This window comes from Camelina sativa, chromosome 18 (genome assembly GCF_000633955.1).
Source record: "Camelina sativa cultivar DH55 chromosome 18, Cs, whole genome shotgun sequence".
NCBI classification, from domain to species: domain Eukaryota; kingdom Viridiplantae; phylum Streptophyta; class Magnoliopsida; order Brassicales; family Brassicaceae; genus Camelina; species Camelina sativa.
Window position 1 is genome coordinate 3,465,814 of NC_025702.1, and position 14,591 is coordinate 3,480,404.

The 14,591-nt window shown below is 39.8% G+C and overlaps 4 protein-coding genes across 9 annotated transcripts; 2 read left to right on the plus strand and 2 right to left on the minus strand.

Annotated features, from left to right (window-relative positions):
* Nucleotides 2,424-3,858, plus strand: LOC104763106 (probable LRR receptor-like serine/threonine-protein kinase At3g47570). Its single transcript, XM_010486522.1, has 2 exons — nucleotides 2,424-3,024; nucleotides 3,242-3,858. Exons 1-2 carry the CDS (start codon nucleotides 2,424-2,426, stop codon nucleotides 3,856-3,858), a joined length of 1,218 nt encoding a protein of 405 aa, XP_010484824.1.
* LOC104760433 (cytochrome c6, chloroplastic) lies at nucleotides 7,494-8,904 on the plus strand. Its single transcript, XM_010483358.2, has 6 exons — nucleotides 7,494-7,664; nucleotides 7,758-7,893; nucleotides 8,146-8,243; nucleotides 8,334-8,365; nucleotides 8,467-8,530; nucleotides 8,626-8,904. Exons 1-6 carry the CDS (start codon nucleotides 7,602-7,604, stop codon nucleotides 8,764-8,766), a joined length of 534 nt encoding a protein of 177 aa, XP_010481660.1. The 5' UTR covers nucleotides 7,494-7,601; the 3' UTR covers nucleotides 8,767-8,904.
* Nucleotides 8,888-11,873, minus strand: LOC104760434. Of its 6 annotated transcripts, XM_010483363.2 has the most exons (7): nucleotides 11,721-11,872; nucleotides 10,859-11,376; nucleotides 10,593-10,736; nucleotides 10,287-10,527; nucleotides 9,698-10,204; nucleotides 9,339-9,614; nucleotides 8,888-9,252 (listed from the first exon to the last, which is right to left on the minus strand). In XM_010483363.2, exons 2-7 carry the CDS (start codon nucleotides 11,351-11,353, stop codon nucleotides 9,245-9,247), a joined length of 1,671 nt encoding a protein of 556 aa, XP_010481665.1. In that variant the 5' UTR covers nucleotides 11,354-11,376; nucleotides 11,721-11,872; the 3' UTR covers nucleotides 8,888-9,244. The 6 variants fall into 6 exon arrangements, with proteins under 6 accessions (XP_010481665.1, XP_010481661.1, XP_019096099.1 ...); XM_010483359.2 differs by having other exon boundaries at nucleotides 8,888-9,614; nucleotides 11,721-11,873; XM_019240554.1 differs by having other exon boundaries at nucleotides 8,888-9,614; nucleotides 10,859-11,381; nucleotides 11,721-11,873.
* Nucleotides 12,597-14,585, minus strand: LOC104760436 (glutathionyl-hydroquinone reductase YqjG). The gene is made up of 6 exons (XM_010483364.1): nucleotides 14,511-14,585; nucleotides 13,897-14,121; nucleotides 13,629-13,805; nucleotides 13,320-13,544; nucleotides 13,108-13,236; nucleotides 12,597-13,038 (listed from the first exon to the last, which is right to left on the minus strand). The coding sequence occupies exons 2-6, from the start codon at nucleotides 14,107-14,109 to the stop codon at nucleotides 12,805-12,807; spliced, it is 978 nt and encodes a 325-aa protein (XP_010481666.1). The 5' UTR covers nucleotides 14,110-14,121; nucleotides 14,511-14,585; the 3' UTR covers nucleotides 12,597-12,804.

A 14,591-nucleotide genomic window follows, 5' to 3' on the forward strand; every position in this document is an offset into this window, starting at 1 on the left:
CAAATAGGCACTCTGCGTTGGTGAATAACCGATGAAGACACATGGAGTAGACCGCTCTTCAAGCTTATGAGCTGTGTATGGTCGGAGTCAGGGGAAGCAGAGACAACCGAATGTGTGAAGCTTGTCATAGTTGGGAGTGCTTCCAAAGAGACGGTGGTATGGGCTCTCCATGTTGATTGTTGGGGAAGGTAGGCGATTAATGAGATATGTCGCTGTTGTGAATGCATAACTCCAGTATGTGTTGGGAATGCCGGCGTGTGTGAGAAGAGTTAAGCCAGTTTCCACCACATGGCGATGTTTTCGCTCAGAGATGCCGTTATGTTCTGGTGTGTGAGGCGGAGATGTAAGATGTTCAATGCCAGAGGCGGAGAGGAATGAGCGAAGTGCGATGAATTCTCCTCCATTGTCTGAGTAAAGTGTTCCAATTTTAGTGTTGAACTTGTTTTCTACGAGAGCTTTATAGGCAGTGAACACCTCCTTGACTTGTGATTTGGCTTTTAGAGGGTATAACCAAGTGTATCGGCTGTAGTGATCAATTGTCAGTATAGATAGGAGAGGTCCAAACATCAGTATAGATATATTGAAGTGGACGAGAAGAAGATATTGTGTTTTGCGAGAATGGAAGTTTGTGTGTTTTATTAATGGAGCAACCAGTACATTATTTTGTGGTACAACATGTGAGCAAGATAGAGAAAAAGTGGAGATAATTTTGTTGAGAATAACAAAGGAGGGATGTCCAAGTCTGTTATGCCAATCAACGGAAGATAATTTTGGAGAAGAGGAAGCAAAGAAAGAATTAATGGTGGAGGGAGATAGCGGCCACTCGTACAGTTCATTCCTTGTCTTGCCGCGGAGCAACGGGACCCCCGACATCAGATCTTTCACCTGAAACCATGCCGGAAAGAATTCCACAGAGACTTGGTTAGCGTTACATAAGCGATAAACAGAAATCAAATTTTTGGCAATATGAGGAACACATAAGACATTGGTAAGGGAAAGGGTACGAGAGGAGGAGGGTAACGAAAGTGAACCAGTGTGCGTAATCGGAAGACCGGACCCATCACCAATGAGAACCGCATCATCTCCATGATACGGTTGGTGGGTTGCCAGATTGTGTAGATCACTGGTCAAGTGATGTGTGGCACCACTGTCAAGAAGCCAGGGAGTGCTTGAATGAGGATAGGCAAGAGCCATATTGGCACGTGGCTGCCACGGGCGGTGCATGGGTGACATTGAACCACTCGGGATAAGGGGTTGTTGGTATTGCAGTTGTGGGCATCGCCTTGCACTGTGACCATGGAGGCCACAAAACTGACACTTACCTTGATAGCCACGTCCACCACGATGATTGTGAGAGTAGCGAGAGGATTGGTGATCCTGACGCTGGTGTTGTTTTCCGGTACGCGAGTTTGGACCATAGCTGGTGGTAGCAACATTGGCAGAGATAGGTGCTGGAGAGGATTGAGTGGCACCGGAGAGAAGCTTGTTCTCGCGGTTGAGTAGTTTTTCATGGAGTTCCGTGATGGAAGGGGCAACATCACGACCCTCAGTTTGGTCGATGATAATTTTGTAGTCATCGGAGAGCACAGCCAAGATACGCTCAATCTGATCGTCATGTTCCATTGGTTTACCAAGGAGAGCCAGCTTGTCAAACCTGGTAGTGAGACCATGCATGTATTCTTCAACAGACTTGGTTCCTTTGGTCCATTCTTGGATCTGGTTGCGGATCTGGTGAATATGTGCTCTGCTTGGATTGGCATAGGTCTCCGCCAGCGTCTGCCAGATGTCTGCAGAGGTTTTGGCACTAGAAACAACAGATTGCATGGGGAGGGTCATGGATCCAAGAAGACCGCTGTAGATGAGCTTGTCTTGACGCTTCCACTTGAGAAAAGTCTGGTTTGGGGTAGCAACACCATTGACGAGAGTGGTGGGCGGTGGTGCAGGGAAAGAGCCATCAAGATAGGGGGTGAGGTCATAGCCATCAAGGAGAGCATGTACCTGAAGTTTCCACATCAGATAGTTGCTGGAGGTGAGCTTTGTGACATGAGACATGTTCACAGTGAGGAGGGACAGAGTGTTGTCGAGAGGTTCAACGCAGCCATTGGTGAACGAAGAAGAAGAAGAGGAGAAAAACAGAGTTTGAGAAAGAAAAACAGAGAAGAGAGGAGGCGGCTGAAAAGAAAATAAAGAGAGGTTCCTAGGGTATCGTTAATGCTCTGATACCATGTAGAATAGGTATGTTTCTCATATATTCACAATGTAATGTACAGCTTCTTATATAGTGTTTACAAGAGAATATTCTAGAGTAAGTATAATTTCAAGAGTTTCCATAACAGAGATGATGAGATATTCTGATAATAAAGAAGTATCCTTGACAGATGATATGATCATAAAGGAGTATCCTTGACACCAAGGAACCATTCATGAATGTCTCATATGATGAGCTCAGGAGAGCTACTGATAGTTTCACTTCTATAAACCTTCTCGGCGTTGGAAGCTTTGGATCAGTATTCAAAGGGGTGATACGAGGGGTTGATGTTGCAGTAAAAGTCATCGATCTCAAAGCTCACGGATACTATAAAGGCTTTATCGCAGAGTGTGAGGCTTTGAGGAGCGTAAGGCACAGGAATCTTGTGAAACTAATAACTTCTTGCTCAAACATAGACTTCAAAAACACAGAGTTTCTAGCTTTGGTGTATGAGTTTTTGAGCAATGGGAGCTTAGAAGAATGGATCAAAGGCAGGAAGGTAAACTCTGATGGGAGTGTTGGTTTAAGTCTTGAAGAAAGAGTAAATGTAGCCATTGACATTGCATATGCGTTGGATTATTTGCACAATGATTGTGAGGTTCCTGTTGTTCATTGTGATCTGAAACCAAGCAATATTCTTCTAAACGAAGAAATGGTTGCAAAGGTTGGAGACTTCAGACTGGCTCGTGTGTTATTCAATGCATCTGATGATGGTCGCCATGCTTCTATAAGTTCCACGCACGTCTTGAAAGGCTCCATTGGTTATGTTCCTCCAGGTATGTGTACTCGGATATTAATTTTTATATTTTATTCAATTTAAAACAATAAATTCTTCTGTGGAATATGAATTACCTAGTAAATTTTATAACTAAATAAAATTTTTTGATGATCATTCATGATGCTTGTTTCTTCTTTGACAAATGTTTTCTTTCACAAGTGTGCCGTTAGCCGCTTTTATGAACTATATATATTCTGTGGTATACATGCATGCAGAGTATGGACTTGGAGAAAAGCCATCACGAGCAGGAGATGTGTATAGCTTTGGAGTGATGTTGTTAGAGCTTTTTAGTGGGAAAAGCCCAATGGACGAGAGCTTCCAAGGAGATCAAAGTTTGGTGAAATGGATAAGTCATGGGTTTCAAAATAATGCAATTGTGGAAGTGATTGACCCTAGATTTAAAGGGCTCATGGACGATATTTGTGGTGCACAACTTCCCACAAAAATTGATTGCCTCAACAAAATTGTGGAAGTTGGTTTGGCTTGCACTGCGTATGCAGCTGGTGAACGGATGAACATGAGGGATGTGCTACGCATCTTGATCAACAAAGCAGCGGAAGAGAATAAGTTTGGCTATCATCCCCGATGCCACAACCTCCTCTTAACACATTTGTGTTTTGCAGACGACCTCATGGTCTTTGCAGAAGGCACCAAACGATCAGTCGAAGGAGTCATATCTATCTTCGATGAGTTTGCCAAGATTTCAGGTCTGAAAATTAGTCTCGAGAAATCTACTTTATATATGGCTGGAATATCAGAGCAAGTGCAGGAAGAGATCAGAGGAAATTTCCCATTTGCAGAGGGNGATATGATCATAAAGGAGTATCCTTGACACCAAGGAACCATTCATGAATGTCTCATATGATGAGCTCAGGAGAGCTACTGATAGTTTCACTTCTATAAACCTTCTCGGCGTTGGAAGCTTTGGATCAGTATTCAAAGGGGTGATACGAGGGGTTGATGTTGCAGTAAAAGTCATCGATCTCAAAGCTCACGGATACTATAAAGGCTTTATCGCAGAGTGTGAGGCTTTGAGGAGCGTAAGGCACAGGAATCTTGTGAAACTAATAACTTCTTGCTCAAACATAGACTTCAAAAACACAGAGTTTCTAGCTTTGGTGTATGAGTTTTTGAGCAATGGGAGCTTAGAAGAATGGATCAAAGGCAGGAAGGTAAACTCTGATGGGAGTGTTGGTTTAAGTCTTGAAGAAAGAGTAAATGTAGCCATTGACATTGCATATGCGTTGGATTATTTGCACAATGATTGTGAGGTTCCTGTTGTTCATTGTGATCTGAAACCAAGCAATATTCTTCTAAACGAAGAAATGGTTGCAAAGGTTGGAGACTTCAGACTGGCTCGTGTGTTATTCAATGCATCTGATGATGGTCGCCATGCTTCTATAAGTTCCACGCACGTCTTGAAAGGCTCCATTGGTTATGTTCCTCCAGGTATGTGTACTCGGATATTAATTTTTATATTTTATTCAATTTAAAACAATAAATTCTTCTGTGGAATATGAATTACCTAGTAAATTTTATAACTAAATAAAATTTTTTGATGATCATTCATGATGCTTGTTTCTTCTTTGACAAATGTTTTCTTTCACAAGTGTGCCGTTAGCCGCTTTTATGAACTATATATATTCTGTGGTATACATGCATGCAGAGTATGGACTTGGAGAAAAGCCATCACGAGCAGGAGATGTGTATAGCTTTGGAGTGATGTTGTTAGAGCTTTTTAGTGGGAAAAGCCCAATGGACGAGAGCTTCCAAGGAGATCAAAGTTTGGTGAAATGGATAAGTCATGGGTTTCAAAATAATGCAATTGTGGAAGTGATTGACCCTAGATTTAAAGGGCTCATGGACGATATTTGTGGTGCACAACTTCCCACAAAAATTGATTGCCTCAACAAAATTGTGGAAGTTGGTTTGGCTTGCACTGCGTATGCAGCTGGTGAACGGATGAACATGAGGGATGTGCTACGCATCTTGATCAACAAAGCAGCGGAAGAGAATAAGTTTGGCTATCATCCCCGATGCCACAACCTCCTCTTAACACATTTGTGTTTTGCAGACGACCTCATGGTCTTTGCAGAAGGCACCAAACGATCAGTCGAAGGAGTCATATCTATCTTCGATGAGTTTGCCAAGATTTCAGGTCTGAAAATTAGTCTCGAAAAATCTACTTTATATATGGCTGGAATATCAGAGCAAGTGCAGGAAGAGATCAGAGGAAATTTCCCATTTGCAAAAGGGAATGCTACCGGTACGTTATCTTGGACTGCCTCTTATGACCAAAGCAATGACAAGCACTGATTACTTGCCTCTAATTGAAAAAGTTCGCAAACGGATCAGTACTTGGACGAGCCGTGCACTATCATATGGAGGGTGTCTGCAACTCATACAATCGGTCCTTATGAGCATTGTGAACTTCTGGTCCTCTGCTTTTCGTTTACCGGGCAAGTGTGTAAAGGAAATTGAAGGACTTTGCTATGCTTTTCTCTGGAGTGGACCAATCCTAAATCCACATAAGGCAAAGGTATCTTGGCACGTTGTTTGTCTTCCCAAAAGTGAGGGTGGTCTGGGTCTCAGGCCACTCAAGGAAACCAACACAGTCTATGGACTTAAGCTCATTTGGCGTCTGTTTGCTAAGACGTCGTTGTGGGGACAGTGGGTTCATACAAATCTTATCCGTCAAGAATCCTTTTGGGACTTAAAAGCAACATCTTATAATGGTTCTTGGATGTGGAGGAAGCTACTCAAGCTACGAGGCCTTGCAAAAACTTTTCATCGAATGGAAATAAAAAACGGCCGGAACACATCGTTCTGGTATGATAGATGGTCTCCCATGGGAACTCTGGCTGATGTTATCGGTCCTAGGGGGTGTATTGATCTAGGGATTCCGAAAACAGCAACAGTGGAGTTAGTGGTTAACACACATCAAAGCAGAAGACATAGACTTCAGATTCTGAACAATGTTGAAACAGAGATTGCAGTAGCAAGATCCAAACGCCGGCCTGATTTGGAGGATGTGAACCTATGGAATTCTAGCACTGGGTTCAAACCGAAATTTTTGACGGGGGACACTTGGAAGCTAATTCGCGTCGACCAACCAGTTTGTGAGTGGGCAAAAGGAGTGTGGTTCTCACAAGCCACACCAAAGTTTGCATTCATAACATGGCTTGGACTGCACAACAAACTCTCTACAGGTGATAGAATGTTGAAATGGAACAGCCATGTGAATTCAGCTTGTGTCTTCTGTCATGATCCGCTGGAAACAAGAAATCACTTATTTTTTCAGTGCCTCTATTCCCATCAAATCTGGACACAGCTCACCTCCGGATTCCTTGGGAGACAGTCAACTTCTGTTTGGGATCAACTTCAACTACTCATCTCAGGATCCTCCCTTGCCAGCCACTCTCTGCTTTTTCTGAGATACTCTTTTCAGACAACCATTCACTCAATATGGAGAGAGCGTAATAACCGTAGACACGGTGAAGACCCAATTTCTGCCCTTCGCCTGCACCGGTTAATCTACAAAACCATTAGAACAGACTTCTGCTACTCTTCCACTCCGGAAACAGGAAATATGCCGACATCCTTGTGATGTGGTTCTCCAGTAGAACTTAGAACTGGTTGTTCGAAACTCAAAAACTTCTTTGTTCATTAAACTTATAACCATGTTGTAAGAAATAGTTTTTTTGGTGAATAAAATTTTACATTCGTTTAAAAAAAAAAACCACCCCAACGATCATAACTACCGGTAACTATGANAGGCTCATGGTACCAAAGGCGCACCAGGTTGCAGCTTAACGAAAAATGCAGCATCTTTCTTGTAGATTTTTCTCCCCCATCATGTTCAAGTGCGACTTTTGGGTTAACCATCATTTGCTTTTCCAAGAACATCAATGGAAATTTCCTCTAAATTTCAGAGCTAGGAAACAAAAACAGATTGCACTCAAGAACAGGTTCGTTTAGTAACAGCAAAAACCCCTCTTAGATTAACACGTTGAGTTATTGTATTTTGTTACACATAGAAGATAAGCAAACAACAGAGGGATCAACCTTACCCGGTACAACAGCTTCAAGGCTGAAAGATGACAGTTGAGCTTGTTTGGGTTCGGTAGTTTGGATTACTGTTTAAAGTCATTTAAAGATGTTAATAGAATAAAAAAAATATACGTTTTCTAGATTTGCTTTAGATATACCATGCATATACCATAAGAACTAGTATTAAATTTGAACTTGTCTACATGAACTATCAAAATATTGTCGATCCCAACATTTTCACGGAATCCGTTTAGTTAAATCGTTATAGGTTGATGATGATGACAAGGATGTCACTCGGTACAGCAAACGATTTTTGATTCTAGAACCAGGATGATGATGACAAAGATGTCACTTGCTTAAAATACAAATACTTTTTATTAATTTCCGGATAAGTCTATTAACATTAGCAACATTGGTTTCTTCTCTCTTGCTTTAACAATGGGGTCAAATCCAAAGCAAATTTGGTTTAACCCAAAAACCGGTTAAATTGCCAAAAGAAGCAGAGACGCCAATTCACTCATCGAGATGAGTCTTCTTCTCTCTTGTGCCTCTGCTCGCACCTCCAATCTTTTCTGTTCCTCCCAAAAGGTTCTCTCTAATTTCTTTCTCTCTCTGCACACATTTGGTTAGGTATCGTTTCATACATGACCTTGACTTTATAATATTTTGTTTTTTCGAAAGGGCAATGGAAGAGAGAGAGATTTGAAATACTCAATTCCTCTAAACCACAACAAAGATTTGAACTTTCTGGTCAAGAAGTTAGCTCCGCCACTCACAGCGGTTCTACTTGCTGTTTCACCCATCTGTCACCCTCCAGGTAAAACCTTATTTCATTCCTCCGACCAAAAGCTTCCACCTTTATTAGAGTGTTTGCTTTTTTTTTTTTTGAGACATTACAGAACAGCTCTTCACTTTAAAAGAATGTTTTCTTGTTGGAACTTGTACTGATATGGAATCTGGATTCTGCAACCGGAATCAATGTATCCTTGAATTGCAACTGGAATTAAAGTATGTTTTGAATGTGTTCATGAAAAGTTTCTTGCTTTTGGTGGTTATTGTTGTGGTGTAGAATCTCTTGGGCAGACTTTGGATATACAAAGAGGAGCAACATTGTTTAATAGAGCTTGTATTGGGTGTCACGATACAGGTGGAAACATTATTCAACCAGTGAGTTTATAAAGCACTTAAACCAAAGGCTCATGCCATCTTTCATTTCCCTTTGGAGTCAATAACCTCACATTGTTTTGCTTATTCCAGGGTGCAACGCTTTTCACAAGTGACCTCCAAAGGTAAAATAACCAATTCATCTACGCTGAAAGCTATGCTTTGGTTAGACTGATCTTTGTCTCTTTAAGATTGGCAATGTTTTTGTTGTTTTTTTACCTTACAGAAATGGAGTTGATACTGAAGAAGAGATATTTCGTGTTACCTACTACGGAAAGGGAAGGATGCCGGTAAGATCTTCTTCAAGATCATCCTTGTATAAATCAAGAATGCCCTTCCATTTAGCTAAGTGATCTGTTATTATATGTCTGATGGTTCACTTCAGGGGTTTGGAGAGAAATGCACGCCAAGAGGACAATGTACCTTTGGACCGCGGTTGCAGGACGAAGAAATCAAGCTTCTGGCTGAATTTGTAAAGTTTCAAGCTGAGCAAGGTTGGCCAAATGTATCTACCGGTAGCGAATAGCAACAAAGATTAGTACAGTTCAAGTTCGTTAATCGAGTCAAAAAATTTGCAGCATTAGTTTGATATTCCTCTGTATCTATTGTATGTCTAAAACTCAGTTTATGGTGTTAAATAATATGAATATCAGAACATCTACTTGCATTTAAACCAATTAATCCATAAGGCTTCTTCTACTTACATTTTATAACTATAACTTCTGGGAGGCTACATTGCCATTGTTTATGCTCCAAGGTGTTCTCGAGGTACAACAAAATTATAGGTGTTCATAATCCACCAACACAATACGCTCATAACTTTTGACTATAGCCCTTACAAATATGCTATCCTGAATATCTTTCCTCTGTAGAAAAATGCAGTGGAAAAGAATAATGATGTTACTCTAGAATCCTTTTGTATGTTATGAAGCATAACATTCACTCTTCATGGTTCTTGAGAACCATCCGTTGAATCAGTTCGCTTTCTTTTCTTTGCATCTGACTCACCTAACTGCAAAGAAAAGCCAATCTCATCACCCGAGCTACTAGTCTTAAGCGAAGAAAGGTTTTTGGATTCGAGATTCTCTGGTCCATTACTTTTCTGACGGAGTGGGGATCCGTTGTTGCTTGAACTTGGAATGAACTGGTGTTCTTCGATCACGGGTGCTGATTCTAGCACGTCTTCTATTTGGAACTCTGGATGAATGTTTGAGTTCTCTTCTTCTCTAAGAACTTGCTGGACATTCAGATTAATAGGCTCAAAGTTCTCACCCGTTTTACACCTGGAAATATTGCACACACCAGGAGATGATTCCACGATGGTGGAATCATTTGCAGCACACATAATACCGTTTCTCTGCTCCAGCACCGCGGCTGCACTCAGAAAAAGAGACATTGAAGGAAACAATGTATACTAAAAGCACCGCAAAAAACAAATTTAAGGGGATGACACTGACCTTGAAGACCCTCATTGGAAGTAATGATCTCAAGCTCAAGAAGATTAAGAACTCTACCAAGATCAACTCCACTTGTCCAATTCTCAGGTTGTTCCCCAACTTTTAGCTTCAACCGTCCCCTGTTTGCTGTTCCTCCCCAAATAATTCCAACAGGTCGTGGTTTCTCATTCTTCTCTTCGCCCGCAGCCAACAGAATCAGGCTTCCACTATCACCCTCAAGATCAAAAGTCTGCTGGTTTTCACCAACAACAAGAAAATCGGTTAGGAAACAAATCCCTTTCTCGTCATTGTACTCCAATGCGTAAGCCATTATAGTCCCAGTGGTCAAACCAGAGCTTCTTCCAACTTTGATAACTTTTCTTCCTATTAGACTGTTAATTGGAGACTGTAGATCAGTAGCATGGATATCACCAATCTCACCAATCCCTTTGACAGTTGTGGTTACATTGTTCATATTGAAGTCTTCGGCAAATGGAATGAAGGCTCCATCAGCTCGAACAAATGTTTCTGCATAAAAGAGAGAAACCTAATCAAAATTGTGCTACGCCACTATACATCAGAGTTATTATATACATTGTTACTGAGCTACCTGGGTTAGTTCCAGCGAAAATGCCATACCAAAGGTCATCAGTAATGAATGAAGTTGCTCTTTCCACTGCACCTAAGTAGACTCCGGGACCGAGACTAGGTGGCAATGGATGAAACATCTTCTGGCTTGGGTAGTCTAAATCAACTGCAACGTGCCGGTTCGTTAGGAAACCAACCTGTCTGATACCGGTTTTACTCTTTACAATTGCACCTAAGGTTCCATATGTCTCTTGACTAGCCACCTGCAATATGAGAATCATAAGCATGTCTGTCAAATTAGTAAAAAAGTTACAGGGAGGTTGGTTACCTGTGAACCAGATCCAATAGACGAACCACTGCCTCTCAGATCATCAACAAGCTCTGTATACACCTGCTCCTTGGGCGTTTGCGCAGGTGCACCATAATATTGAAACTCAACAACATCTACATCACACCAAACTCCTCCAGGACCCTGTTAAAGTAAGATACTATAAAGTAAAAAAGGATTCTTCTACAATATGTTCCAAGTTTGTAGTATCTACATTACTGAAGGTTCCAAGATAAGTAAAGTAGAATAGGCAACAGATAGTTCACCTCCAAGGCTGTAGGTAAACACTGAAGAGGGTTAAGCCATTGTTTGTGACCTTTCCGAGCAACAAAGACAAGAATAGCTGCAATATTTGACAAAACACCTCGTCGAATCCGAAATCCAATAGCTGTACCGAGGCTAAACCTCCTTAAATTCTTACTATGAAACGCTCTAATCATCATCAACTCAAGCAATGTAGTAGCTTTTTTCCCTGTAGGTAAACCATCAAAAGTCTCAGGCAAAACCCCTTTCTGAAGATTTGCAAAATAGTTTGCTCTGTCTTCCGCTGAATCGTTCAACCGACTTGAAGTAGGCCAAGAGAAGTAAGCAGCAGCAGCACTGGTTTCAGGATGCTGACCGCCAGATGGAAACGGTTGAAGCGGCGATGAAGAAGCCATTTTTAAATGATTGTAACCGTTTTCATCCAAATCCAATGCAGACTCCACAGATTGTAATGATACAGAGTGATGAAATCTAAGGTCCAATCTTTTCCCTTCCATCTTCAACCTCTCTACTTACCAACCTACACTAAATTGAATCATGTACTAAAGATTCAGAATAAAAACAAACAAAAAAACTCAGCTCATCATGATTGAAGCAACCAACCTTAAAGTGCATAATCATCAATGAAACTAAACCAACCAAAGTCTCAAGAACCCAAATTGGCTTTATGTATATTAAAGGTTAGACCTTTATTGGAAAACTATGCGCAAGACTTAAACTTGTCATAAACCCAGATGAGGAAACATGAAAAGTGCTTAAGAAATTGAGTGAAACAACGGAGCAATTAATCAAAATCAAAAGAGAAACTTTGGAACTTTGTGTGTATATTCGAGAGAGAGGAGAGAAGAAAGAAGTAGTACTAACCGATCAGTAGTGTTGGATCTTTTCTCATGTGATGAATGAAGGATCGTGTAGAGGAGATTGGAGGAAGAAGTGGTAATAATAGAGAGGAGGACCCAAAGAACTTTGGTTGAGCTTGAGAGTGGACGGCGAAGACTTTTCTTTTTTTTTTTTTTTTTAATCTCATAACCAAAATTGTAGGAAACAGCGACTCTTTTGTTTGCCAAATGTATATTTTCTACTTTTATTTATTTTAAAAACAGTGTGTTTGTTTTAATATTTTTTTTCAAAATGTGTACTTTAATTAATTTTTTTAATAGAAAATAATTAAAAAATTATATGTACAACTTAAGTGAGAGCCAAATAAGGATCTTTTGTCTATATTCCTTGCATAGTCTTTGAATGTATAAATTATTGTTCAATGATAGATGTATAAATATAAGTTCAAAGTCCGGTTAAAATTTAACAAAAAAGTTTATATTATATGGAATGTTAGTTATTTTAAAAAAAAAAATGTTGTAAAATTAAAATACAAAAACGAGTAAACATTGGTATCTTTAAACAAATTTCTAAAAAAAATCCATATATAAATTTGGAAAATTCAGTGAGATCTGCCCAATTTTATAATCTACTAAAATACATAGACAAATAAACCTTTGTCAAACTTATCGCTCTCTACAACAAGATTTTTTGCAGTGAGTGTATATTTCAATTTAAATTCTTGAAAGAAGCCGTTTAATCTACAGTAGAAAATCAAGAAATGGATAAAACATTCAACGATAATGTTTCCTTTTTAGTATACTTATCTTCAAAAATGGTGTGATCACACTCAAACGTCATTAAGAGCTATCATGCTTACAACTCACTCTCTCTCTCCTTTTCATCTTTTAACACAATAAGCATATCAAAAGGCTTGTCTCCAAGTGTTTCAACATTTAAGTTAATCTCCAAAATACAATCACTTTGAAATATGTAGCAACATTAGTAACATCACTTCCAACATTTCCACACAAGTATCAACTTTTAAACCAAAAAAAAACAGAGACATGATTTGTCAAGGCTGTTATTGACAGGAGATAAAACATTTGACATATGATGTATGGGTTTTTCATGAGGAGAATCTGTCGCGGTCATGAGGTGAAGAGTAGTCGATGTCCGGTCCGTGAGGGATGATCCCAAACGGGTTTATCGTAGGGTGGCTTCCGAAGTAATGTTGCTTAATGTGTTCCATATTCACAGTGCTACTCATGCCCTGGATTTGGTAGATGTCTTTTATGTAGTTGAAGATATTCGGGTACTCCCTTAAGAGTCTCTTGTTGCATTTGAAGTGAACCGCATAAACCTGGAACACAAATAAAAGAACATGATGAGCTGTGTATTGTAAACAAAGAAGAAAATTCGATTCACATACCTCATCAAATCTTATGAGGGTGACGAATAATCTGATATCTGCCTCAGTGAAAGTGTTTCCGCAAATGTACCGCTGTTTTCCGAGTATTTCCTCACATCTATCTATTGCTTCATATAACTGGTTCACTGCCTGGAGAGAAAAGAGGTCAATCCAATGGTATCAATTAATGTTTTAGCCTTGTTAAGATGGTGTAGACATTGAGGAGTTTATACCTCATTGTAAGGTTCTTGTTTCCTAGCAAACCCACATTTATAAACACCATTGTTTATCCCATTGAAAACCCATTCGTTAGTCTCATCGATTCTGTCTCTGAGATGAGAAGGATAAAGGTCGAGTGACGGGTTTCTCGCAATACCATTGAACTCAGTGTTGAACATCCGGATTATCTCTGAACTCTCATTGTTAACTACAGTCTTAAGCTTCTTATCCCACAGAATCTGCCATAATAGTAACAAAACAAAACATTCAAGAAACAGGACAAGAGAGATTAGAGAGAGTTCACTAAGAGATGGAGAACTTACAGGAACAGTGTACTTCCCTTCATAGTTGGGGCTAGCAATCTCGTAGAGTTCTCTCACAGTCTTTGCACCATTAAGATAGTCATGCTCAGCTCCAGGGAGCTCGGTATCTGAATCCGGGAAAACCCATCCTCTATGATCATCAGTTTCCTTGGTTCTTCCCCAAATGGAATGAACCGACTAATCAAATACAAATATAAAAATACACAAAGCTTCAACAGTCTAATACCAAATGGAAACAGCGAGATAGAGGAATATGAATTGTACTAACCGAGAAGGTGATTGCATCATCAAGGCCTTTGATCATCAAGTAAGAAAGACATCTACAAGCCCATGGACAAGCATAAGATATGTAAAGATGATATCTTCCGGATTCAGCTGGGAACTGAGAATGAAGGTCTTGTGAAACAAAGTTGTGGAATATTGATGCTGTCCTCACAAAAGCTCCAGATTCTGATGTCTCATCAACCCCTGACCTTGCCATTTTTTGTTTTTGCTAATAATGAAACAATGGATACAAAAATCAATTTAATCTTGTATAATCTTCACATGGTCAACCTCAATTTCCCTTAAAGAAAGGATCACAAAACAAATCCAAAACCTCAGATTCTTATACTATGCGTTCTTACCAATCTTCACATGAAAGGGTCACGAAACGAATTAAAACATCATAAAGTTGAGAAATTTCGAGTAGGGTTTTACTTAATCATTCTTATTAGAGTCAGTAAATCATTAAACCTATAAGACAAATAAAGATTCATAGCCTTCAATTATGCTTTCTGCAATTGAGAACACTAACGGATCGTTCGACAAAGATCAAACCCAAAAATCAGGAAAAGGTCTAACACGATGGTGATTCGTAAAGATAGGAGAATAGGACAAAACCTGATCACAACGAATGATATGTACTTTGGAGTCGAAATGTCGCTGTTGTTGGAAATATGTGTTTTTTTTTTTTTTTTTTTT

What these genes read in the sequence shown, in the direction of transcription:
- LOC104760434 (XM_010483359.2), bottom strand. Translation starts at nt 11,353, where the DNA reads ATGGAAGGGAAAAGATTGGACCTTAGATTTCATCACTCTGTATCATTA. An exon ending in TTTCGCTGGAACTAACCCAG is followed by an intron (nt 10,205 to 10,286) that starts GTAGCTCAGTAA and finishes TCTTTTATGCAG; the next exon opens with AAACATTTGTTCGAGCTGAT. An exon ending in TTCCAATGAGGGTCTTCAAG is followed by an intron (nt 9,615 to 9,697) that starts GTCAGTGTCATC and finishes TTCTGAGTGCAG; the next exon opens with CCGCGGTGCTGGAGCAGAGA.
- LOC104760436 (XM_010483364.1), bottom strand. Translation starts at nt 14,109, where the DNA reads ATGGCAAGGTCAGGGGTTGATGAGACATCAGAATCTGGAGCTTTTGTG. An exon ending in AACAAGAACCTTACAATGAG is followed by an intron (nt 13,237 to 13,319) that starts GTATAAACTCCT and finishes TTTTCTCTCCAG; the next exon opens with GCAGTGAACCAGTTATATGA. An exon ending in CCCTCATAAGATTTGATGAG is followed by an intron (nt 13,039 to 13,107) that starts GTATGTGAATCG and finishes TTTGTGTTCCAG; the next exon opens with GTTTATGCGGTTCACTTCAA.
- LOC104760433 (XM_010483358.2), top strand. Translation starts at nt 7,602, where the DNA reads ATGAGTCTTCTTCTCTCTTGTGCCTCTGCTCGCACCTCCAATCTTTTC. An exon ending in TTTTCTGTTCCTCCCAAAAG is followed by an intron (nt 7,665 to 7,757) that starts GTTCTCTCTAAT and finishes TTTTTTCGAAAG; the next exon opens with GGCAATGGAAGAGAGAGAGA. An exon ending in ACCCATCTGTCACCCTCCAG is followed by an intron (nt 7,894 to 8,145) that starts GTAAAACCTTAT and finishes GTTGTGGTGTAG; the next exon opens with AATCTCTTGGGCAGACTTTG.